Source organism: Trematosphaeria pertusa, assembly GCF_010094035.1.
Source record: "Trematosphaeria pertusa strain CBS 122368 unplaced genomic scaffold BU26scaffold_1, whole genome shotgun sequence".
NCBI lineage: Eukaryota > Fungi > Ascomycota > Dothideomycetes > Pleosporales > Trematosphaeriaceae > Trematosphaeria > Trematosphaeria pertusa.
Genome location: NW_022987212.1, coordinates 4,695,770 through 4,717,795, shown reverse-complemented (window position 1 = coordinate 4,717,795; position 22,026 = coordinate 4,695,770). Strand labels below are relative to the sequence as shown.

Sequence of the window (22,026 nt, the reverse complement as noted above, 5' to 3'; positions counted from 1 at the left end):
GGACAGCAAGTGATCTGGCGGTTCGGTTTTTCAAGGCGTTTCCCAAGTCAGCGCGTGTCCAGCTCTTAAGGCCGACCACCAATTGCAAAGGACTGAGGAGACAGTTGACTGCCTGCATAGTGAGTCACAAGAATAGAAGGGCGCATGAAGACGAATTACGCAGAGCCTCCTGACAGACGTCGACACAGAGTCATCTTCTGACGAGACGGCGAGGCACCTAGAGGAAAGGCATAGGCAGAACTCGACGAGACACCATTCTCCAGCTGGCCAGCCCAACAAGAAGTCTCACACTGCCTCCAAAAAAGCAGCATCGCAGAGCTTATGCAGAGAGCTCACCGGATAGCGGATGTCTAAAGTAGCTCCAGCCTGCGACTTCCTGATTCGCGCTCGTTCGCGCTTCGTCAGCCCCGATCTGCCTTGCCCACTCATCAGCTTACGGTAGCAATGGCGACACGTGGTTTTCGGACGAAATGCAATGAGTCCGCTGGGGATTTTTCGCCTGGGGCTGGCGGCGATGCGGCTCTGCGTAGGGCGGAGTCTTGGTGAGGCTCGCTGGGGCGTGGTGGCTGTGCGGTGCGGGGATGGGGCTTCCACCGCTCTTTCGGAGGCTGCCGGTATGGAGGTGGGAAGATGATAATTTTTTGAGCTTGAGGGGATGGCCTGGGGGTGGTGTGTTTTGTTGTGCTTTGCGGGCGAGGGAGAGGGTCTCGGTCGTTGCGGAGTGTTTGCTTGTCTGTATTCTTGTGGGGATGAAGGGTGGGGTTACGCAGCGGCTTGAAGCGAAAGGACCTTTGGTCAAGCTGCTTGACTTCGACGAGGAGAGCAAGGTAGCACTGGCAGGTTCCAATGCAATGTGCGCCTAGAACTGCAGGCACAACATATCAGAGGTACACGTTGAGAGCCGCGACTGGAGGCTCATGACGGAAACGCGCAGAATCGAGAGACATGGGAGGGCAAAGGCTCGAAGATCAATATTGACAATATTGAGAGCAGAAATAGAAGCCGACTAAGCAGGCAATTTTCAAGCAGCATCGTCTAGAAATCTGGGAACACTCCATGCTTGGTGTTGTGGCGAACAACGGAGACAGGCTCGGAGGTAGGGCTCCCAGGGTCGATGATGTGCGAACTGGCGGTCGGCACACACAGGAACCGGGCGCAGGCGGGCAAATGAGGGCCGTTGGTGGCGCTGGGCAGGCTCTGTGATGCAGGCACTTGGGCCTGATAGGGCTTCGCGGGCTGCATGGCAAGCGGGACCCACGTTGGGGGAGCTGCAAAAGCGAGTCCGGCGGCTGTGGTGAGAGATGCGTCAGAGTGCGTGGAATTGTGGGCTCGACAACCGCCGACCTATTTCTTATTACTCCTGCAATGTGAGCGCAGCGCGCCCTCTCTCCATTCTGTGCTCTTGTCCATTCTACCTGCATCCTTTGACAGTGGGAAGCGTTGCATGAGCTCGCTAGACGGCTTGTCAGTCAGTTGCCAGCGCTCGCCTGACCTCGACCCCGTCACCTTTTTGAATGGCTTACTACGACTACGACAGCCGCAACCACCACCGTCCGCGCCATGATTCCTCCTACCAGCGGTCTCGCGACACAGACAGATCCCCGAGGCACGCCACGCCGTCGACTTCGCAAGCCGATGGGTTCGCAGCCATGCGCGACAGCGTAGACCAGACTTCCTATCCCTCATCCTACCGCCGTTCCTACGAGCCCCGCTACGCCGCATCTCCGCCGCCCAAACGGTCCTCCGCACAACCGTATCGCTACGACAGCCGGCAGAACAGATGGCCGCCCTCGCCCAGCGTCGAGGACGAGGCGGCCTCGCTGGCAAGAGAATTCTCGTCCTCGGCCGTGTCGAAGGTGGGGGAAGACGGCGGTGAAGCCAAATCGCGGGGCAGCGTCGATCAATACCCCATCATCGAGGAGATCGAGCAGCCGCAGGTCGCCCCGACCAGCGACGAGCGGCGATTCGTCCTCGTCTCGGACCCCAGCGCAGATACTGCCTCTACGTCGACCTTCGATGCGTCCAGCGGACGCCGGCGCAAGAGCTTTGCCGAGCGCGGGAACATGCCCCATCTGAAGACGGACTTGGTTGACGACCCGCCCGTGTTCACCGAGCGCACGTCGACGCCGTATGCCTATACAAAGCCGCAGAAAGAGTCACTGGCTCCGTCGGCCGGCGAGTACTTCTTGTCACCAGAGCCGATCACGCCGTCGTCATCAAGCGTTCCGAGATCAGTTCCGAATCGGGATGCCTGGGATGCACGTGACCAGAATGCAAAACCAGCAAAAACAATCCCAATCCATAGCCGGTACGATTCGTTTACGCAGTCGCCGCGCACTCCAAAGAATGATGTGTTCGAAGACTCTGATGTCGATTCGGAGAGCACTGCCCATCTGCGCGCTGAGCGGAAGCCGGCGCGCTACAGCTTCGTGAAGAGCGACCTGCAGAAAGAAGATCTCCGAGCAAACGTTTTAGATAGCAAGTCTAGATCAGAACGGAAAAAGCAGGATTCACACGGCAGCTCCTCGTCGGGCTCGTCAAAGAATCCAACTCCGCAGTCTCAGTCTCCAAGATCCTCGTCATCGTCGCTCAATGGAGGGACACGGCAGAAATCAAGGCCTGCGCCCGTCGACACCGACTACGGCAAGAGTCCGAAATACCCTGGGTCCTATCCAACAAGCCGTCCCAGCTCGCCACGCCACTCAGACGCCCCATCCCCTCCACGCTCCCCCAGGCTTCCGCCACGGCGTCAGGCATCTCCGACGACTTCTAGACCACCCTCGAGAGCGGAAGCAAGACCATCTTCTCCTTTGTCTTTCTCGACTACCCTGCCTTCACAGTCTGCAGGTCGAGCTCCAGTTACAGAGTCCGACTGGCATGCTACATACCCGCCCACAACAACGGACAGGGCAAGGCCCACTGCCCGCCATGGGAGATATGACTCCATGCCAGTTCCTACGCCCAGAATTGGCGTGCAAAGCCCCTCGCCTGCCCGACCGCCCAGGGCTGAGAATCCGCTGCCATACCCCGTGGACGACAGGCTAACGGATGCCTTCATGCCTCCGGAGGAACAGTACCAATTCGATCACTCATTCTCACCTGTAGCTCCCTCCCCGAGGTCGCCCTATCCAGACTCGCCTGTTCCAAACTCTCCACGTGAGCGTCCCTCGGGCCTCCGTCCTTCGGCTAGTAGCCGCCACAGTGCGAATCCCGAAGAGCTGCCGCGCACATCAAGAACGAGATCGAATAGCATTCGGTCACAGTCGAGCAACGATGGACGCCGAGAACGGAAAACGGCGACAGTCCCTTTTAGTACCGACAGGCCATTACCGTCGTGCCCAAGAGGCGAACCGTCAGCAAGGCACAATGACTGGTACACCCTTGAAAACTGCCCCAACTTCGACCTCTGTCCTAGTTGCTATGGGAGTGTCTTCGCCGACACGCCCTTCGCTGTTTACTTTTCGCAGACTCGCCGGTATGAGCGTCCTACTGAGCGGTTTTGCGACTTTAGCAGCCCTTGGATGCGACTGGCATGGCTTCTTACTATTAAGCAAAGGCGGCAATCACCCGATCTACTTTACGCTCTTGCAAACATCGCCGAGGTTGAGCGGCCATGTCCCAAAGACCGTGAACTTAGCACCGATCACGCCGTATGGTACGGTATTCCAGATCAGCGTGATGGTATCCACGTCACAAATTTCGCGATATGCCCATGCGATCTCCGGATGATGGAGGTACTATTCCCGAGCATCCGCGGCTACTTCACCAGGCTACCGTCGGGCAGTCCCTATGGAGTACCGGGTCAGTTTACTTGCAGCCTACGGACCGGCTCACGCCGCTTCCCCAAGTACCTCGACCTCCTTGTCGAGCTCGACGCGGAAGCCGAGCTGCTCAGCCAACGGCCCAACATTCATCGCTTCGTGCAGATGGCGCGCGAAAACGCCTTCAAGGCCGAATGCGCTCGCGATAAGGCTCTCATCCACAAGCCCTGGCACTTCATACCGCAACTCCCGGAGTTTACGGTCTGTCAGGAATGCTTCGAAGAGGTCGTGTGGCCCGCCATCAACTCCAAATCCGCGCCCAACACCATTCCCAAGCTGTTCAACCGCACCATCCAGCTTGTTCCGGGTGAGGACCCGGAGCTGGGCTCTAGCTGCTGCTTATACAGCACGAGGATGAGGAAGGTGTGGGAGAGAAGTGTCAAAGAAGAGGACTTCGGCTACTTGAAGCGGAAGGCGCTCGAGAGGAAGAGGGCGGAGGGAAGGTTGGCGAGAGAGCGGAAGGGCATTTTGACGTGGATGGCAGGGCTGGACAGAGGGAGTTCTGGGTGGGAGAGGGCGAAGGCGGAGCTGAAGGACAATGAGAATGAGTGGAAGGCTTATGAATAGATTTTGGAAAAGCGTGTGTGACCTAGTTACCTACCGAGTGTTAATGGAATACTGATGGTTCCGGTGACGTGCACTGCATGTCACGGGCCTTGCTCAAGCCAGCACACAGTTTTTTTGTGCGCTCCAAGTGCTTCCTTCAACCCCTTTCGTACAAAAATTTCTCACCTGGCATAGCGCCTTGAAGACCTTCAGGATCCCCTTTCCCCTTCTCCAATTGCCTAAGTACGCGACATGCATCCAGATCAGATCAATTACATTGCATTGCACACATCAGTACGTTCTATCATGGCTTCAATTCAAGCAATCGAATCTAATTGTTCTTCGAGCACTTCACGGATGCAGAAACGTTCGCCCTTGTAGCTAGCCATGATATAAATATATAGACTATCCGCGATTCCACTAGGTTGGAAGATGGTGCAGGAATTCTTGTCACGGGACATTTTTGTAGTGGCAGACCACGAGTAGAGGTCGTTTGCGCAGCGTCCCAGCGTGAAGGCTGTCCTAGAGGAGGAAGCAACAGACCGTTGGCTGGGCTGTATGCTGCAAAAGCAGCTCCTTCATTATCGCACGTTACTGGCAGAGGACTGATGATAACATAGCATTAGCCATGCAGACGAGAATTGAGATAATGCTCGAAATGCAAGAAGTAAATGCGATAGCTGAGTATGATCTAAGATTGCATTGAGACCTGATAACTATTCACAAGACGCAGGTAGTACAACCCAGACCGACCGGGGGTTTTTAAAGGTGAAGGGAAATGTCTATAGGACCGATAGGTCTCCGAATTTCTCCTGTACGGGTATTAGCAGCGGCATTCCAACTATAAGTATTAGTCGTGTGAGGGGAACTCGCCTTATATCCCGGAACGGCCCAGCGACCCTTCGACACAAGCTGCTCGGTGCGTTTGTCGATATCCGGCTGAGCAGCAGCGACCTCGTCCTAAACCACGCATTAGCATGCACTCTCCAACCCATTCTCTATCTACCCGGGTGCCACCCGCGGAGGTGTCTACATACCACAGTCAGATCATCAAACGGCCTTGCCTCCTCAATATTCCTCAACGTCTTCTGCAAATCGCTCAACTCCTTATCAACCACAGCCTTCGTCTCCTCAGCGCTCTTGACCGCCTGCGCCTCAAACGCCTCGATGGCCTTGATCTGCCTGTTCACATCGTACGTCTGCGGCTTGAACGCATTGAAGCTGCGCTCGATCTCGTCGACGACGGCCGTGTTCTTGAGGATCGACCGGTAGTGCGCGAAGTCGACGGTTTGCGGCTGTTCGGACAGGATGGTGACTTTGCGGCGCGCGTCGTCGTTGCGCTTCTTGAAGGACTGCAGGGCGGCGGCCGTCTGGCCTTTGATGCCGAGCTGCGTGCCGAGCTTTGTCCAGTCGAGCTTGAGGGCGGCGCTGCGCTGTAACGGAGAGTGCGTTAGTTTTCTGGTTCTCTGCGGTTGGGGAGCCATTGAGGCGGGGAAGGGTATGCCGGAGGAGCAATTGAGCCTTCCGGAGCTTGAAAGGGTGCAGAAGAGGGAGGGGAACGTACTCCGACGGCCATTGTGATGGATTGGGACGGGTTGTGGTGGGGAGGGTTTGGGAGTGACCTCTTGAAGGTGAAGTTCTGTCGGGAGGAAGGGCTTGGCGTTTACATAAGCTGCCGAAAGTTCACCGGCACATGAAGGTTACCACAATCTATCTAGGTATTGCATGTGAGGATAGATGCAGTTTTTGTTCCAGAAACGGAATGCAATACTCATAGGACTGATCGACGGTTGTATACGAGCGATTGGAGTCGCGGGGTTAGTAGAACCGATCAACAATCACAGCAATTGACGCCACAAAGCATTACCCAGATTAGCTTTTGGTACATCCGTTTTATAAGCCCTCATACATGGTGACAGAAGTCCCAGAGACTTCCAAAGCCTGGGGTGAGCTATGTGAATTTCCCTAAACGCAAGTCCTGCCTAGCCGGCCTATATGCTGAGCGCCATGATGGAGTTGACAATATCATTGTCGTTCTCCTTTAGGGCCTTGACGGCTTTCTTCCTTGACACACTAGCCTGCTGCATGACCAACTCAATGTCCTTTGCCTCGAGTCCGGAGTCGTCGACCTCCTCGCCGTCATCCTCGTCCTCATCCTTCTTGTCCTCAACGGCTTTACCCTTGCCCTTGCCGTGGTCGTGGTCGTGGTCATGTCCGGCGTGGTCATGGGCGGCGGCCTCGGCGTTGGCAAGCTGCTGGGCGGCAGACGCCTGAGCCTGGGAGTTCAGGTCCTCGATCTTGGCCTCGCCGAAGATGCTGTTTGAAGTCAGCTACTGCGCCGCAAGTAGATCAATCAAAAGCTTACATCCAAGTGTTGCTCGAGGGGGACTTGTAGACATCGGGCTGGTTGATAACGAAAAGGATCTGGATCCTTAGTTAGCATCAGGTCCGTCTACAGAAGAGCGAAGGCCAAGAGTGTCGTATGTCGACAACCTCTCCCTATATCCATTGAAGAGCTGCACTTACCCCCTTGGGCCGGCGAAGAGTGACTCGGGTAATGCCCTCGACGTGCTTCAATCCGAGCTTGGCGATTGCTTTCCGAGCCTTCTTCTCGTTGCGCGAGTGCACGGCGACAGAGGCACCTGCGGGGATGCCGGCCTCGCCAGCGCCCTCGCCCTCAGATTCGTCGCTAGACTCTGCGTCCTCGACCTCGGCGCCCTTCTTCTCGGGCTCGTCCGGGAGTTCTTCAATGCGTGGGTTGGCCATGTTGACGTGTTTGGTGAGGAGGACAGGGTGGTGCACGGCCGGCTGAAGTTGGTGGAGCTTTCCAATTTATTAGCGGATGTGGGCTTTAGCGAACAGCTCCAAAAAACGACCATTTACTTTCACTGTGACTACAGAACAACACGAAAGCGCGCATTCATGCGACATATCAATTAGGGCAGTAGCAGTGCTGTTTCATGAACTTTGGAAATTTGTCTCTCTGCTACATTTAAACGCATGAGAGTCTTCCTAAACCAGCCGATCCGAGTGCACCATGCCAAATATGAAATGGACCTGAATCCAGGTATTGAATTTTGAATGCCGTGGATTGCCATTCGGAATGCTCATGAAATGCAAATGCCCTCCGCCATCCGCCAGGACACAGCATTGGCTCCTCCTCGCTCCCCAACCCCGACACCACTTGGATCATCTATGCCTTCGCGCGGACCTTGGCGAGAGTCTTCCGGACCTCGAAGCGTGCCTATGTCCTCGTCAGTAAACATTCACCCTATTACGTCGCCTATTGCAGTGCGGCGGTCCGTAACCGGGTCCGCGCTCGAATCCAAAAGGGAACACCCACCTGCTTCCTCAGCTTCATGACCTTGAACCTCTCGAAGTCGTTCAGCTGCTTCCTCTTCTGGAACTGAGCGCGCTTCTTCGACCAGGTGCTCTCCTCGAACTTCTTGTCCACCTCCGCCTTCTCCCAGTCCTTCTTGACTTTGCCGACGCCGGTACCACGAGGAAGATTGGGAAGAACGATCGGGGTGAGGGAGAGGTTGGTGATGGGCGCGGCGTGTCGGGGGACGGGGCCCTTCTCGGATGGTCCATCAACGAGCACCTAATGTTATGAGCGACGCCAACAAGTCCGGATCGCATGAATTCCGTACCCGCTTGTGGTCGATGATCTCAACAATTGTGGCTAACCGTCCATCATACGGGCCTCCGCTGAACAAGACGACGCGGCCGACCTCGACCAGCCTCCACTGGCTCGTTGTGATATCGGCGTCACCCATTTTCGACGAGGTTTTCTGCAATCGCGTATTAGAAGGCGGATTGAGCGTAGAGAAAGTTCCGCATGCGTACCGATCGGAAACAGGAGTCGTTGTTAGTGTTGTCAAAGGTTATGGAATTGGCGTTGAGGGAGTTCGTCTGTTGATTTCAAGTGTGCGGACGCACGGGCCAACGCTATAACCCTTTAGCGAGCTCGGCCCAGCGACTTTTCTTCGCGACTCCCCGACTTCACTTTTTTTCCTACACGACTCCCACTGTTTGTTCAGCACAACGAAATTGCTCAACCGCTTTTCCGCATCCAGCTACCTCTGCCTGCAGCAGTGCTCTCTATCATGGGAGAATGAGCACCTCTACATTCTTCGTGGTCGCCGCGCCTGTGTCAGGTGTCCACGACTGCACAATGGCATTTGGGTTCCGACTCAAGCTCAGGCACCATGGTACGTTCATTCCGCTCATTATCCAGTCCTCTCCTTCAATGATGAGGTAATTTGCGATTGAGTTCTTCGTCGGAGGCCCTCGCCAGGGTCTCGTTAACGGCATAGAACCGATGATATTCAATTCTTCTTACATATTCTGAGCACTTGTGCAACACGCGTCTCTCCTCAACACCGAATTTGGTCATTAGAGCGAGGCTAACTTCTGCAGGTGATCGATAGACAGTGACAATCGAACTCTAGGTCCTATCCTCGTGTGCATAGATATAGATGCATATCGCCCGGCCTCCGTGGCCTTGTCGTCGAGCACGGTATGTACAGCAGCTTTTGAGTCGCTCTCCAACCCTTCCGATGATTAAAACATCACGCCTAGATAGTACATGACCCTTTGGGTATGATTTACGTTTTTATCACCAAGATCACTGAGGAAACATCCAAATAGCGTTTTCTGCTCTTGTTTCGTTCGCAACACGTCACTGACGATTCGCTTTAGAGAACACTACTTGATCACCGAACGTGCCATGAGGAACCGCAGTCGAGACTCTTTTATTAGTGTGCCAGAGTCGGCATCAGCCAAGAAACCCTGTTGGTTATATACCTAATATCCAGGAATAGCACTATACGTTCGTATTTTGCTGTTCCTACAGGTTATAAGCCCGGTTGGCGCCACCGCTGCGCTCGGAGAGCGCACCACATCGTACACTAGATAGATGACAGGCCACAGACTGCCTAGGTTCGAATCTCTCACACACCACTCACTTCAGCCCTATTCCTGAATATGGGGGGCTGTTGGTTATATACCTAATATCCAGGAATAGCACCATACGTTCGTATTTTGCTGTTCCTACAAACCCTCACAATCCGTAACGCGTCTTCATTCGCGGAGCGTTCCAGACATACATGCGCTTGCAAAAGCCGCCGCGATTGCAGGCTTCAATTAAATGTACACGCGAGCTTGGATACCAGACATCTTTGTCACTGGTGACGAAGGTAGGTCCGAGAGCGACGCGTTCTAAAGACTCGGCAAAGGTATCTATATAGCTAGTAGATTGGGGCCCACGGCCTCTCAATGCTCAACCTCTTCGTCAACGGCCCAGATGATCTACCTTCGCTCTCCGCCTCTCGTGATTCTCCGCCCATAATTTCGATATAGCCTAACCAGCAATTCCCGCACTATGTGATCAAAGGAAGCCTTCGCGTCAAACTTTGGGCCGCCATAAGGAAACGGCACGATGCCCTCCCAACTCTCACCTTCCAAGTAGAATTCAAGTGAGAACTTATCGGCCTTCTTGAGCATGTCCTTCAGCAGTACACCCTTGCCTTCGTGTTCGTCCGCCCATTGCCAAAGTTTCGGGTCGTGGAAATTCAACATCCCTTTCGACCCGTCTTCGTGTAGGATCTGGGCGTTGAAAAGCAGGTGCCGTACGAGATTAATGTTACATCCGTAATCTATAACTGCATAGCGGAGTAGACTCGTGTCGATAGCCTGCGCCACGCCCAGTAGCACTGACAAGGCAGCGACTGCATGCTCGTTCCTTTCACGAATCGCCTGTTTCAAGCCATCTTTAGCAGCTTCTCCGGCCATGGTGCCTTTCCAGTCGATTTCGCCGTTGAGTGAGACCAGGACGTATAGTAGCGACGCGTTGTCTTCAGTCCAGGGTCCATGGAGCAGTTTCTCTGGGATGCGGAATCCTTCCGCAAAGCTGAGGTACGTGACCTTTGTGAACTTGAACGGTAATAGGCCGTCGAAATACTTCGCCCCAGGTACCTCAACACCCGTGTTTTCCCACGCTTTCCCTCTGAGCTTGACCATGGCATCGTGCGCTCTCTGCACATAAGCCAAGAAGAAGCCCCACGTGAAGAACCGACACGTGAGAATTTGAGATTGTATGTTCGGATCGCTAGTGATTTTGCGGTCCCGGATGTTGGCTTTATGATCGACAGTGTGAAAGAAGACCCGCATGACAAACTCCATGGTAACAGCTCGAGAAGAGAGTTTCTGTCCAATTTCGGGTGAAGCCTGCGGAAGCGAAGGGTTCATGCTGTCCAGAAATATCATCTCCAGCAGTTCCTGCGGTAGCGCTTGGAGTGTCGGCATGATGGCCACCGTTTTCTTCTTCGCTTTGCTGAGTTTGGAGGTCTGAGATGTCCGGGGGCGCTTTGTTGAGTGTGATGACAACGCAGAGGCCTGAGAGCTGGTGATAGCGGCTGTTTTAGGTCTTTTTCTCTTTCCTCGAATCCTCACGGGCGTGAGATCCATTCTTGTATGGGGCCGGTGGCCAGGCAGCAGCATATGAGCCGCATGAACATTTTGCGTCGAAGATTCGCGTTCGGAAGGAGGTGATCGGCGCACGGACCATGTGTGTGGCTCTCACGTGGCGTGGCGTTCCTGGGGTGCCTCCGGACTTTTTGTTTCTCCCGTCACCATAAACAAAGACTCGACGAGACACCGCAACGCTGCTCTACACACAACCAACTCAACTCCCACTGTCGCAACCATGCAGGTCCACGCTGTGCCAGATTCAGAGCGCGCGTTTGATTCGACTGGGCGTAGACTGCCTTGGGCGTTCGAATATGCAGAGTAAGTCATTGTTCCTTCTGAATGCTGTCCTTCTACATCCGCGCATCGATTTAGCTTGTCGCTTTCAAAGAGAATGTCGTCCATACTGCTTGCGACTCCAGTTTTATAAATCGTCGTCGTCCCTTTAGGTTCCCTCCACAGCCGCGACCTAAGCATATCACTAACAATGGCGTGCATCAGCTCGGAACACGCCCAGCGTCGGGTACCGGAAGAGAAAGGCCCCTTTGGCAAAGCACGAAAGCGCGGCGTCAGTCGAAGCAAGACCCCGACTGTTAGAAGCGAAGAGGACAAAGCGAAGCTCGACAACCTCCGTACAATCGATGATATCTTCCTACGACACAAGGCGGACACAGACAAGCAAAAGTCTCTATCAGGAAGGAAACCTTCGGGTACTCTAGCAGGACCCCCTGTATCCGCATCTGCACCGAATCTCCTGGAAGCTGGAGGGCTGTCGACCTCTTTCCAACCAGGTGCATCCGCGACCAACGCCTTGAAAGAGCCCAAAGAAGTCATACTCTACGGATACGGAAGCGAAGTGCAATGGGCGGCTCTAGATTTCTACGAGAAGGTGTCCAGCGGCATAATCTATGAGGAGTACGATCGGGAACCTCCAGGCGCAAAATACGGCTTGTCCTTCAGTCAGCAACGGGCATCCTCGTACGTCCGGTCTCTCTCGAAATCAGCTCGTGCAAAGGTAAACGAGTTTGTCGGCGGCGACCACTGGATAAAAGTCACGTTTGACTCTGCAGAGGCGGCTGAGCGCGCATGCCACTATTCGCCGCATGGGATTCAGGGATATACTGTCTTCGCGGAGCCATATAGGGGAACGGGGCCGACTAGCGGTGATAGAGCGATTCGAGCACAAGCGGGATTAGCTACATCGCAGACTGCATCTCCGAACACCCTGTCGTCCACAACGATGCAATTAGGCGCATCACAGTCCTCAGCTACAGTCTCCTCCGCAACGGCTACAGCGTCGATACCCGCCTCCATGCCACCACGGCTGGCCTCCGAGCCGCTCCTCCATGCAAGCGGTGCATTCCCAATCGACTTCGACGAACCAACAGGACGGGCATCCGCACAGCCTCCGGTGCCCATTCGGGCGCAAGCACAACCTCCCGCCCGGACCACATCCGCGCAGCCTCGTCCGCCAACCGGACCAAAACTCCGCATCAAGAACGCGAAACCCGTGCAGTTCCTCCCGCAAGAGAAGGCGTTCCTTCCAGCTCCTCCCCGCTGGCAGCAAACGCTCAGCTCCTTCCCGATCATCGGGTGGGTGATCGGCTCTGGTCATGGAATTATCGGCGATCAGGTGCCGCGAAAAGAGGATGGAAGTTTCGATAGCGGGAGTGCCAGTTTGTATTGGCGGGTTTGGTATATGGTGGATACATGCTTCGGTACGGATTTCTGTGGAGTTCGGGACGCGGAGTACGAAGAGTAGACATTAGAGTTGAGTGACCGAAGAAGTATTGGATGCGAAAGGCATCCTCAAGCATTGGGCGGCGCCTATGGTTTGGAAGGAATGCTGCATTGTTTGCGGCGAAATTGTCCGTTTCGCTTGGTCTTGATATCCTTCCCCTTTGAAAGAACGCTTCATCAATCCAGAAATTCTCTTACTTGTGTTGACTCCGCAAAAATCATCACCGTGACAATATGGTAGACGAGAAGGAGCGGTATCACACGTGCCATTCCCAAATGTAAACGCCAAGGCCATGAAAAGACATCTATCGCATGTATAAAGTCCTCATACACCCTCATACCCCCACCCTACGCCCCACGATTACGCCCATCCCGCATTCTCTAGCCCCTCTTCCACTTAGACATATTGACTCAACCAACGGATACCCTCCCCATAGCCCTGTCGCATCACCACGCTGCACATGAAGACCTCAATCGGCCGGATGCCCTCGAGCGGCACCTTGCCCTTGCCCGTTGTCTGATATAGGCCAAGCACGGCGCGCAGCTGGTCTTCGGAGACGGCGTCGGGGTGGTCAATCTTGTTGCCGAGGATGACGAAGGGAGTGTTGGCGAGCTCTTCCATGGCGAGGAGGGCGTCGAGCTCGGCTTTGGATTCGGAGAGGCGCTCGTGGTCTTTTGCGTCGACGAGGAAGACGATGCCGGATACTTCGGGGACTGTGTGGACGGTGTTAGCTGGTGAAGTGCGGAATGGGGGAGGTATAGGGAAGGGATCGGAGGCGTACAGTAATCGCGCCAAAGTCGGCGGGCTTGTGCGTGGCCTCCGAGATCGAAGGTTGTGAACTTGACGTTTCCTATCGACAGTTCTTCCGAGGTTGGGTGCAGCGTGGGTTGCCTGTGAAGCGGAGGTCAGTTGAGCGCGAGGCCAAGGTGTTAGGATAGGCTTACAGAACTGCGACCCGGTCGTTCTTGAGCATGTGGAGAAGCCTAGGGTTATCAGCCACCTGTTCTTCTCCATGTCGCCGTAATTCTTACGTGGTCTTTCCGGCATTGTCCCTACAGTTTGAATTAGTAGGGTACTACGGGGATATATTAACGCGAAGCGATCGCGGTACGTACAGTCCAAGGAACAGAAGTTTGGCATGCTGTTGTTGCTGCGTTAGCTACATCCAAAGTCATCTTGGTAATTGGAAGTACCTTGTTAAGCAGACCCAGCGATGCCAGCACATCATAGACTAAAGCCAAAGATATCAGCATAGATTCAAGAGCAGTAGTGTGACTAATGCGTATAATCGCCACGATGTGTTTGCGGTACGTGGAACGCCATGGGCTGTATCGTGAGCTCAACCGCCAGTTCTTTGCTGTCCGCAGGCGGTCGATCTCGCAATCCTCGGCTGCAGAGGGCGCAAACATGCCAGAACATTTCGCTTTGTCCGAGGCATTCCAGTGGCTCAGGTTATCTAGTTGTGGATTCCTTTCGGGGCGCGTGTTCGAGGACGACGATGTTCGCTCGGGGCACAGTTGTGGAGAATAGTACTTACACCTACAAATGCGGTCAGTAACACATTACAGGACAATAAGAGAGATGTACCTACCAATTTATGATCCACATGGTTGCAAGTTGCGATTTGTGTGTGGAGAAGTCAAATGTTGAGGTTTGGGTTGAGCAGTGGTGAGCAGAAAGTCGGGGAAGTAATTCGGGAATGTTGCGGCGATAGCCATAGTCTCGGTCCGTTGATCGTCCCGCTAAGTATTACCTAAGCCTCACGTGATGTATTCACCAATATCCGCATTCAAGCTTGGAATGTTCCCAAAGGCTTGGAAAGAACAAGTAAATGTTAGGACTATGCATCAATAGCTCGGTTTATATTACCGTGACTGCACAGCCGAATGGCTTCATAGTCCCTTAGTAGCTTAAAGTACCTGCTTTCTTGTGTCATATAATTCACGGTTTTCCATCCGGAACCCAGAGTCATCCACTGGACTGACATGATGCGGTCATATCTAGATGAGAAAGGAAGACACATACGTATGACTGCTCAGCGAGACGTTACGTTGGCGGCGATAAGTAAGGAACTATCGAACGTTGATAGCAATCAACCGTTGGGATCACTTGATGTAGTAAAAAGCTCCACAGGAGCTAATGATACGGGAACCAGCGCCTAGACACGGTTGAGGCTGAAGTTGATGGTATCTGCAGGGGTGCCGGGTAGTCGGATGTAGGTCGAGAAAACAACGAAGCTGAACCCTCGTGTTGGTGAGATAGAAGTTATCTCTCAATACATACGAACCCAAGACTAACGCCATGGGCCCCAAATCTGCTGGGTTTCTTCGTGGCGTGATCTGAAAGTCCGTAACTGAGGTCCTTCCATAAGAGAATGGAAATCAGCGAGCTGGCTATCAAAACAGTCCCTGGGAAAGAGTGCGGCTGAAAACCGACCCACATCTTGTCGGTAGTGGAGATCCATTGCCTCATCCAGGGGGCGTTAACACCATTCCATCTCGAAAGATCCTCATTGGCCTGGGAACTTTAGAGATATTCTTATGCTTATATTCGCTGGACCAGTGACAGATCACGCAGCCGCCGTGGCACTGTGCCGCAGCCGTTTGCTAAGTAGCTTGAAAGTTTGAAACCGCAAGAGGGCCAGGGTATCTCAAGGCAACAAACGTGGGATCGCCGACGAAACCCGGTTCGCGATATGTGGTGAGATGAGTGAGCTCTACCAGGCGCTAAAACAACGTTAACATCAACCTTAAGCTCAGGACCGCTCACCTGGGATTGAGAAAATGTCGTTCTTGGCTGCAGGTGCTGGCCCCATTGGATAGGCAGGGATTAAATGCTGAAGATTGTTCGACATGAAGGGTAAAATGTCCGTGGCCACATGTAGTCAGAAAAGTATGCTTACCTGCTAGCGGCCGATCGTCAAAGCTTGACTCCGAACGCCTCACGCAACCTACCAATCCTCATTCTCAGGTAACATCTCAGCTGGTGTGACCTGGTCATGGGTAGAGCTCGTGGGAGCGCGGGGCCGTGGCAGTTGTTGTGAGCGCCGCTCTGACACTCCGTAGCGAGGTGCAAGCGCGTGGCGGCTGACGGGGAATTGTTCAGCCTCATGGGCGCCCTGTGGCAGTCACAGAAGGCAGGTCCAATAGGATAGCTGCGAGGTACCGCATCGCGTTACTCAGATCGATCTAATGTGGCTCTCGCGGTTCGCACGGCCACAATGTCCGTGAGCCCGACCGTAAGAGCCCGGAGGGGTGGCTGGCACGCAGAAGCTAGTATTATGAGGATGGAAAGGCTTCCAGCATCTTCCGAAATGAGGGCCTAGTGCTAGATAGAATGAGTCCTTCTTTACCGGCAGCATTCGCACCCGTACGGGATCCAAGTGATGTTGAGGACGGAGAAACAGCGGTGAATGTTGAGTTGAAGTTGAGGCTCAGCCACGAACCCAAGACGCTAAACTAGCCACCGCACGGTTAGGCCGAACCTCCGATTTAACGACGTGACGTCTAACGTCTTCCCGCCGTCAGCCTCTCTACATCAGCATCAGCCATCAGCCTCTTTGCTTAATTCGAGTTACGATCTTGGACACCGCAGTTGCTCACTACACGCCCGGAAACTTGACTTCCCGAACACTCATCGCAACCTCCGGTACATGCGCCTTCTGCTTCACCTCCACAGTAGCATGCTTAGCGAGATGCTGCGCGTTACATTGCGCTGGTGCTGTTTCCAGAAACGTCTATTAGACTAGGATTTTAGGACTTGATGATGGCTCTATGAATCCTCCACCGGGCAAGAGGCCACCAAACCCTGGTGTGGCTTCTGTTGATGGCTGCGTCACAGCGAATGATATCCTTTGTGGTCTCTTCGGCATCGTGCCTGTGGCTTGAGGGCCTCAGCCAGCAGCCCCAGTATCCCCCAATCCCTGGGATCGACCGGGCCGTGCGACCAGAAGAGCCATTGACGAGTCATACACCCCTTGTTCGCAGCTGGTGGTCACTGCATCTCACGCGGGTTTAGCATGCTGGTATCCGTAACTGCAGCTAAGCTAGCTCGTTAGACCTTCGGTTATGTGTTTTAGGGTACTTAGCGTGGGTATGGCGGGCAGTGAGGGACCGTAATAAGGTCGAGCTGGCATCTACGCTTCCTTCCATGGTCAGAGTCTCACCTTTCTTTCCACCTTTTCTAATGCACGTTCCCTCCATCTTAAGTCTGTTCCCAACTCGCACAGACTCCCGGGCGCCTTCATGACATCGTGGCTTCGGGCATTTGACCATTTTGGTGTCTCAATCAAAGACATCACCTCCAGCTGCCTAGGCTTGGTTCAGGTGCGGAGTTTCATTTGTTCTCTACCCCAGCGCATGAGCTTTCACCGTAACTATCGCGAATTCTCCGACTCCCGCCATATGTATGTATAAATGATGGTGGCCACCCTACTCCATCATGGATCCTTCAAAGCAAGACGACCCTCCTCTTTCCTCTCCTGAATCTTCTTCAGCTTCTTCAACCTGGTTCAACATTCCCCCAACTAGCTATTTGACCGTTCCGAGCACTCGACCCGAGGGAACATCGTTTGTGCTGCCAGGCCCTACCGCATTCGAGGAAGACGATCTTGATCCGATCACTCGGCCATCCCAGTCATCTCCTTCTGATACTGTTCCGCAGATCCTCGAGCCGCTCCGCATTAGTATACCCACGCGGCAATCTACACCGGTTCCCTATCCACAAGAAATACCCGAACAACCTCCCAACCAGGTTTACATGTCGGTCTACTCTGCGAGCTCAGCCGATTCTGAGTACAGCGTATACAGCAATCCACCCGCCAGGAGCTACCGCGTTCCTTCTTTTCAAAATATGTCAGCGTCTCGCAAAATCTCTACGGTATGCCCTAGCTCCCAAATTATATTTGTCTCTAACAATGTCTAGGCGGAAAAGGATCTGATGATCCAGGCCTTGCGATCGCATCAAGTCAATACCCTGGTGGAGCTTCGACGCATCGAAAGGGCATTTGCAGTTCTCGGTTCCCCAGATCTTACCGAGCCCATGACCGCGGGTATGTCTTAGCGCCAAGCGGGAGCCGAAGATATCGCTTATGTTTTGCCCAGCCTGGTCATACTACGTCAACTCCCACTCTCTGCTGACGGAGCTACGAGGCCTGACGAAAAACTATCCATTCAGGTATTTAAGGCGCTCCCAATGTTCTCGACTTACCGACTGACAAATCTACCCCAGCTCTGAATGCCTGGAGGAAGCTAAGAGACGCGTATACTCCGACCCGCAAAGTAACCGCAGCTGGAACTTCTGCTGGCTTGTGCTCACTAAGATCCGAACTGAGTAAGTTGGCGACCAGTTTCGGGGCCAGAAAATTCTAACATTTATAGTCAACTGATTCCATACTACGCGCAGTACCAAGCGGCGCAGCCAACAATGTGGGGAGGCCGTGCTCCATCCTCAGAAGGTGTTACTCAACTCACCAACGGCTTCGTCGCAGAATGGGACTGGGCTGTGGGCCAGATGCTCAGACACTGGGATCAACCGCCGGCCCGCTAAGTCCGTTCACACGCTCGGCACAGGCGTGGGACGAGGTAGAGCTTATTCCTTTCATTGTTTCTTTTCTTAATCATCGTCTTTCCGCTCTATTCCCACATTTAGATCATGTCTTCCCTTCTCGGACGACTGTTTCCTCTTAGTCATTGTTTCCCATACTTCTAAAGCTACGGTTTCCTTGCATCATTTCCTTTCTCATCACGTTCAATTGTCACGACGCTGGGCGTCCCGCGGATACCAAGTCCACGATTTCACGAAGCTATTTTCTAGAAAAGTCCGTTCTTTCTTCCAGTCAACCGCAATGTTCTTCTCATATTCCACCTTTGTCTACAGTCACTATCGGTCACTTGAGTCCTATTCTACTCTTCTTCCTCGCCTGCATACGTCACAAGCTCCAAATCTGCAATTTTTAGGTGCTTTTCGCTAGTCATTTCACGTTGCAAGTCTGCCTCGTTTCCAGTCTTCCTGTTGGCTGCTCGTCGCAATTCTATTTGCGTCTTGGAACTTTCAGCTATGTTTCCATGTTTTCAGACCCTAGAAGCCTCCTGCTACATCAGCCAAGCGCAGACATTCCCAGATAGCATGCGGCAGCCCAGGCCAAACCGAAAGCCGAGGTTGTCCATGCTGGTCTCGCCATCGATGCTGATGATAAGACCGCGCCGGTTGCGTTCGTGTCTTGTCTACGAGGCCTAGTCGCACATCCAGTCAGCCCATCGGTTACGAAACACACAGGGAGAACTTACACCACGTCCGACATGTCGAAGCATGCAAACCTCTTGCGATCCCCATCCTGGATCTGCTCGTTGCTGAGGACCGCCAAATCATTACCAAAGCTCATTATCGGCATATTAGGGAAGAATTGCTTCTCCTGTAGTACGTAGCGCGCCTGCGCATACAGTGCATAATTCTCCGCGTTGTTCGCAGCGTCATATGGTTCCTGGGTCGATAAAGTGGCTAGCAGCTTCGCCCGCGTGACGCCGTATGCGTACTTAAGCACCCGGATGTTGTTCGGTCCGTTTGTGTCTGGGTGCTGGTCTATGACGCCGGCAAGGACAGATGTGTTCATCGGGCCAGTTGTTGTGCTCAGGGTCCACTCGCTTGTGGAATTGGACTGATTAGTCGGCACGGGTGTTACAACGACGGCTTGACCGATATCAGAGAAATGCATTACCATCCTCGCCCATGCCGTCGCTGGCGAGCAGTTAGCTTCATCCTCCGGAGTAAGTCGGGCTGTCTTAATCTCACCTCGATTATAATAGTTCAATAGGTCAAGTCTCGTCTGCGAATCACTCGCTTCCTCATCCACCTCCTCATCCAACGGATCCAGATCGAAATACTTCTTGCAGAAGTTGATATGCGGCTCATTACCAATATTATACGCCACATGTTTCCCGTCTTTCTTATTTCCTTCGTCACACATGTCGTTCGGATCGTCGCACCGCACGTGTATATCCGGATTCCGCGCCGCATTGCCCTTCAGATTCGCATATTGTTGCGCGCGCAGTAGATTCCCGGCGATCATGTCCGTGTAGTTCGCTATACGGTCTTCGCGACCGAAGAACTCGATCTCAGGTTCTTGGCTCCAGTCAATTTCGCGAGTGACGGCGAAGAGCTTGTTCATCTCGTGGAAGCCTTCTCTTATCGCTTTCAAAGCCTTGTCGTTGCAGTCTTCACCGCCCGTCAGCGCTGCTGCGTAGTCCGGTTTGTCGTCTCCGCCATCTTTGTCGTCGTCGATGAAGCCGCCTGGTGCGGCGAGTGCGTGTGCGATTAGGGTTGTCGAAAGGAAAACGGGCAGCGAGAGGAGTCGCTGGAGGGTGAGCATCGTGAGCAGCGATGTCCGGCCTCTGGCCAGTCAACTGGCTTGAGGCTTCAGCGAGGAGAACCGGTGTGAGCGGGCGATTAATGGACGGCTCATTCCAGAAAGCGTCCAAGTATAAGGGAGCAGCACCAGAGTCGTCGCAGAGTCTCCAGGACTGGCCTGGTTGGAGGGTCGGTACTTTTTATCCGTTGCGAAACTCAGTGTTTAAGCTTGTATTAGCGCTTCCCTTAAGCATATGTCTGGAACGCATAGCGCGCGGGGGTGACCTAGGTGGCACGGAAACGAAGAGCGGACCTTGGCTGGTTTCGTGCAGCGGCATGTGGGTCTTGGGCGATGCGAAGCGGAGCGGGTGTGGCGCTAACTCGAGGGTTTGTGGGGGTTTTGGGTGCTCAGGGTTTTGGGTTCAGGACAAGTTTGGAAGTGGTTTGCATGGCTGGCTTCGTCCTCTGCTTGCTCACAGATGGTGTTGAAGGCCTTTGGGCGTCCTGATACTTCCTCCAGCAGACGGGCTTGCTACCAAGCACACAGAATTGCAATTGTTGGTGGAATGGCAAGCGCCCATGTTCATGCGCCTCGCGCTTTCCGTCACGCAACGTCTCAGATTGACAGAAGCGGAAGGCGAGGTACAACCTGGTTGAAACGCGAGGTGGAACTCCAGATGGCGGGTATTGAAAGCGGAGTTTAGCAGGCAATCGACGATGATCGTAGCTTTCCATGTCGCCCCTCTTTTTGCCCTTGCTACTGTGCAGAGCGTCGGTGATTGCCCTGGTGTTGATCGTCGTTCAGTCTTCGGGGATGGGTCCTGGACAGTGGACCGACTTTCAGGAGCATTTGTAGAGATGTCGCTGAGCTGTTTCTATCCCATTGCTTCCATCCGGACATGGTGTCGAAACTATGAGCATTTGTGAAACTACGGACATCGGCTTGTAAAATGGCAGAAACTCTTCTGACGAGAGAGGAACCTTGGAAGCTCTCAGCCCATGTCACGTGTTGTCGCGAATACCCGAGGTCCCCTCGAAGAGCGCCCGGGCCGTCTTTCTCGAATCCCTAAGCACTGTCAACTCATCATCGCGCACACGAATTCAAACGGCTGACGCTTGACAACACTTTGTATACTCGGTACTGCCTTTTAGAACGCTCATCCTTGGTCTGACAAGGCAGTTCGAAAGCTTCCTCCACGATAAGCTCATCAAGTCAGTGGCCCGCCAAGCCCAGTAAGGAAGGTGATATAGATGGAGGGAGCCAAATCCTGGGGATTGGCACACGATGCGCTGTGCCGCCAGAGCCTCGGTCGCCTCGATCTACCGTCTAATGGCTCAATTTAGAATGCGGCTTTGGTAGGGTCGCATGGAGGAAGCGAGGCGCTTCGATGTCGCGCACTTTCACTTTCTTCTTCTTCCCTTCCCTTCCCTTCTCTTTCTTCTACTCTTCCTTCACTCTTCATCTCTCTCGCAGCGCAGCGCGGTTGGAAATTTGCGCAGTTGAAGGATCGGCTTTTGAAGGGAAAGGAAGGTCATTGCTTGAACGGCGCAGCGCTTTGCGAATTTGCACTTCTGGATCACGACAATCAGTCTGCCACGGCACGAGTCGCACTCCAGCGATTTATTTCGCCTACCTGCGGCCATATACGAGAAACAGTATCTGTAGCGCCCACACACTGCCACGCTCCTCGTTCGGCGATCCCCTACCTGCGACAGAACCCTTCATTCAAGACCGAACTTCCACGTCACCGTATCCCATACGAACGCAGGACTCGCACGGGCGCGCCAGCCCGCTCGTCATCTCCACTTCTTGCGGCGCTCTGAGACCGATCTGATATCACCATGTCAGTCGAAAAGAAAGCCATGCTGGGCCTCTCTATTCCCTTTGGTATTCTTACCATCCTCGCAATCGCCGGCATGCTGTATGCATGGAAAGCGAAAGACAAAAGACAAGCAAACGGTGACGTCGAACTGGTAGATCCGAATGCACCGAAACCTAGGACAATAAAATGGAATCCATATGGTTAGGAGGGCGAGGCCGGCGCGGCGGCTAAGAGGAGGCTCGGAGGACACAAGTGAAGGAATGAAGAGCGAGTTCAAGCTATG

General features: G+C 53.8%; 8 protein-coding genes across 8 annotated transcripts; 3 read left to right on the top strand and 5 right to left on the bottom strand.

Moving 5' to 3' along the window:
- Nucleotides 1-1,330: 1,330 nt before the first annotated feature.
- Nucleotides 1,331-4,490, top strand: BU26DRAFT_514035 (uncharacterized protein; the record flags this gene model as incomplete). Its single annotated transcript, XM_033827745.1, has 1 exon — nt 1,331-4,490. A coding segment is annotated over exon 1 (2,870 nt), but the record flags the coding sequence as incomplete, so codon positions are not given.
- A 404-nt stretch (nt 4,491-4,894) lies between these two features.
- Nucleotides 4,895-5,943, bottom strand: BU26DRAFT_537101 (mitochondrial ATP synthase; the record flags this gene model as incomplete). The annotated part of the gene is made up of 4 exons (XM_033831390.1): nt 4,895-5,179; nt 5,241-5,327; nt 5,405-5,800; nt 5,932-5,943. The coding sequence occupies 4 exons, from the start codon at nt 5,941-5,943 to the stop codon at nt 5,150-5,152; spliced, it is 525 nt and encodes a 174-aa protein (XP_033692343.1). The 3' UTR covers nt 4,895-5,149.
- Nucleotides 5,944-6,228: 285 nt separating this feature from the next.
- Nucleotides 6,229-8,143, bottom strand: BU26DRAFT_537100 (NAC-domain-containing protein; the record flags this gene model as incomplete). Its single annotated transcript, XM_033831389.1, has 6 exons — nt 6,229-6,683; nt 6,733-6,791; nt 6,894-7,175; nt 7,579-7,611; nt 7,711-7,968; nt 8,018-8,143. 6 exons carry the CDS (start codon nt 8,141-8,143, stop codon nt 6,359-6,361), a joined length of 1,083 nt encoding a protein of 360 aa, XP_033692342.1. The 3' UTR covers nt 6,229-6,358.
- Nucleotides 8,144-9,480: 1,337 nt separating this feature from the next.
- BU26DRAFT_514033 (uncharacterized protein) lies at nt 9,481-10,902 on the bottom strand. The gene has a single exon (XM_033827744.1). The coding sequence runs from the start codon at nt 10,833-10,835 to the stop codon at nt 9,678-9,680; it is 1,158 nt and encodes a 385-aa protein (XP_033692341.1). The 5' UTR covers nt 10,836-10,902; the 3' UTR covers nt 9,481-9,677.
- Nucleotides 10,903-11,022: 120 nt separating this feature from the next.
- BU26DRAFT_42052 (uncharacterized protein) lies at nt 11,023-12,785 on the top strand. The gene is made up of 2 exons (XM_033823367.1): nt 11,023-11,156; nt 11,337-12,785. The coding sequence occupies exons 1-2, from the start codon at nt 11,074-11,076 to the stop codon at nt 12,595-12,597; spliced, it is 1,344 nt and encodes a 447-aa protein (XP_033692340.1). The 5' UTR covers nt 11,023-11,073; the 3' UTR covers nt 12,598-12,785.
- Nucleotides 12,593-14,247, bottom strand: BU26DRAFT_514032 (Arf-domain-containing protein). The gene is made up of 7 exons (XM_033827743.1): nt 14,168-14,247; nt 13,770-14,115; nt 13,692-13,717; nt 13,608-13,628; nt 13,521-13,559; nt 13,358-13,467; nt 12,593-13,289 (listed from the first exon to the last, which is right to left on the bottom strand). Exons 1-7 carry the CDS (start codon nt 14,182-14,184, stop codon nt 12,973-12,975), a joined length of 876 nt encoding a protein of 291 aa, XP_033692339.1. The 5' UTR covers nt 14,185-14,247; the 3' UTR covers nt 12,593-12,972.
- Nucleotides 14,248-17,016: 2,769 nt separating this feature from the next.
- Nucleotides 17,017-18,123, top strand: BU26DRAFT_558725 (uncharacterized protein; the record flags this gene model as incomplete). The annotated part of the gene is made up of 5 exons (XM_033832596.1): nt 17,017-17,454; nt 17,500-17,626; nt 17,679-17,751; nt 17,806-17,907; nt 17,955-18,123. 5 exons carry the CDS (start codon nt 17,017-17,019, stop codon nt 18,121-18,123), a joined length of 909 nt encoding a protein of 302 aa, XP_033692338.1.
- Nucleotides 18,124-18,859: 736 nt separating this feature from the next.
- On the bottom strand, nt 18,860-19,942 carry BU26DRAFT_414911 (uncharacterized protein; the record flags this gene model as incomplete). Its single annotated transcript, XM_033823091.1, has 2 exons — nt 18,860-19,311; nt 19,366-19,942. The coding sequence occupies 2 exons, from the start codon at nt 19,940-19,942 to the stop codon at nt 18,860-18,862; spliced, it is 1,029 nt and encodes a 342-aa protein (XP_033692337.1).
- Nucleotides 19,943-22,026: the final 2,084 nt, after the last annotated feature.

Bases quoted from the DNA above. Each gene is read 5' to 3' on its own strand.
- BU26DRAFT_514033 (XM_033827744.1), bottom strand. From the start codon at position 10,835: ATGGATCTCACGCCCGTGAGGATTCGAGGAAAGAGAAAAAGACCTAAA.
- BU26DRAFT_42052 (XM_033823367.1), top strand. From the start codon at position 11,074: ATGCAGGTCCACGCTGTGCCAGATTCAGAGCGCGCGTTTGATTCGACT. The intron at 11,157-11,336 runs GTAAGTCATTGT...GGCGTGCATCAG, and splicing joins TGGGCGTTCGAATATGCAGA to CTCGGAACACGCCCAGCGTC.
- BU26DRAFT_514032 (XM_033827743.1), bottom strand. The intron at 13,718-13,769 runs GTACTTCCAATT...CAGCAACAACAG, and splicing joins CGCTGGGTCTGCTTAACAAG to CATGCCAAACTTCTGTTCCT. The intron at 13,629-13,691 runs GTACGTACCGCG...TTCAAACTGTAG, and splicing joins AAACTTCTGTTCCTTGGACT to GGACAATGCCGGAAAGACCA.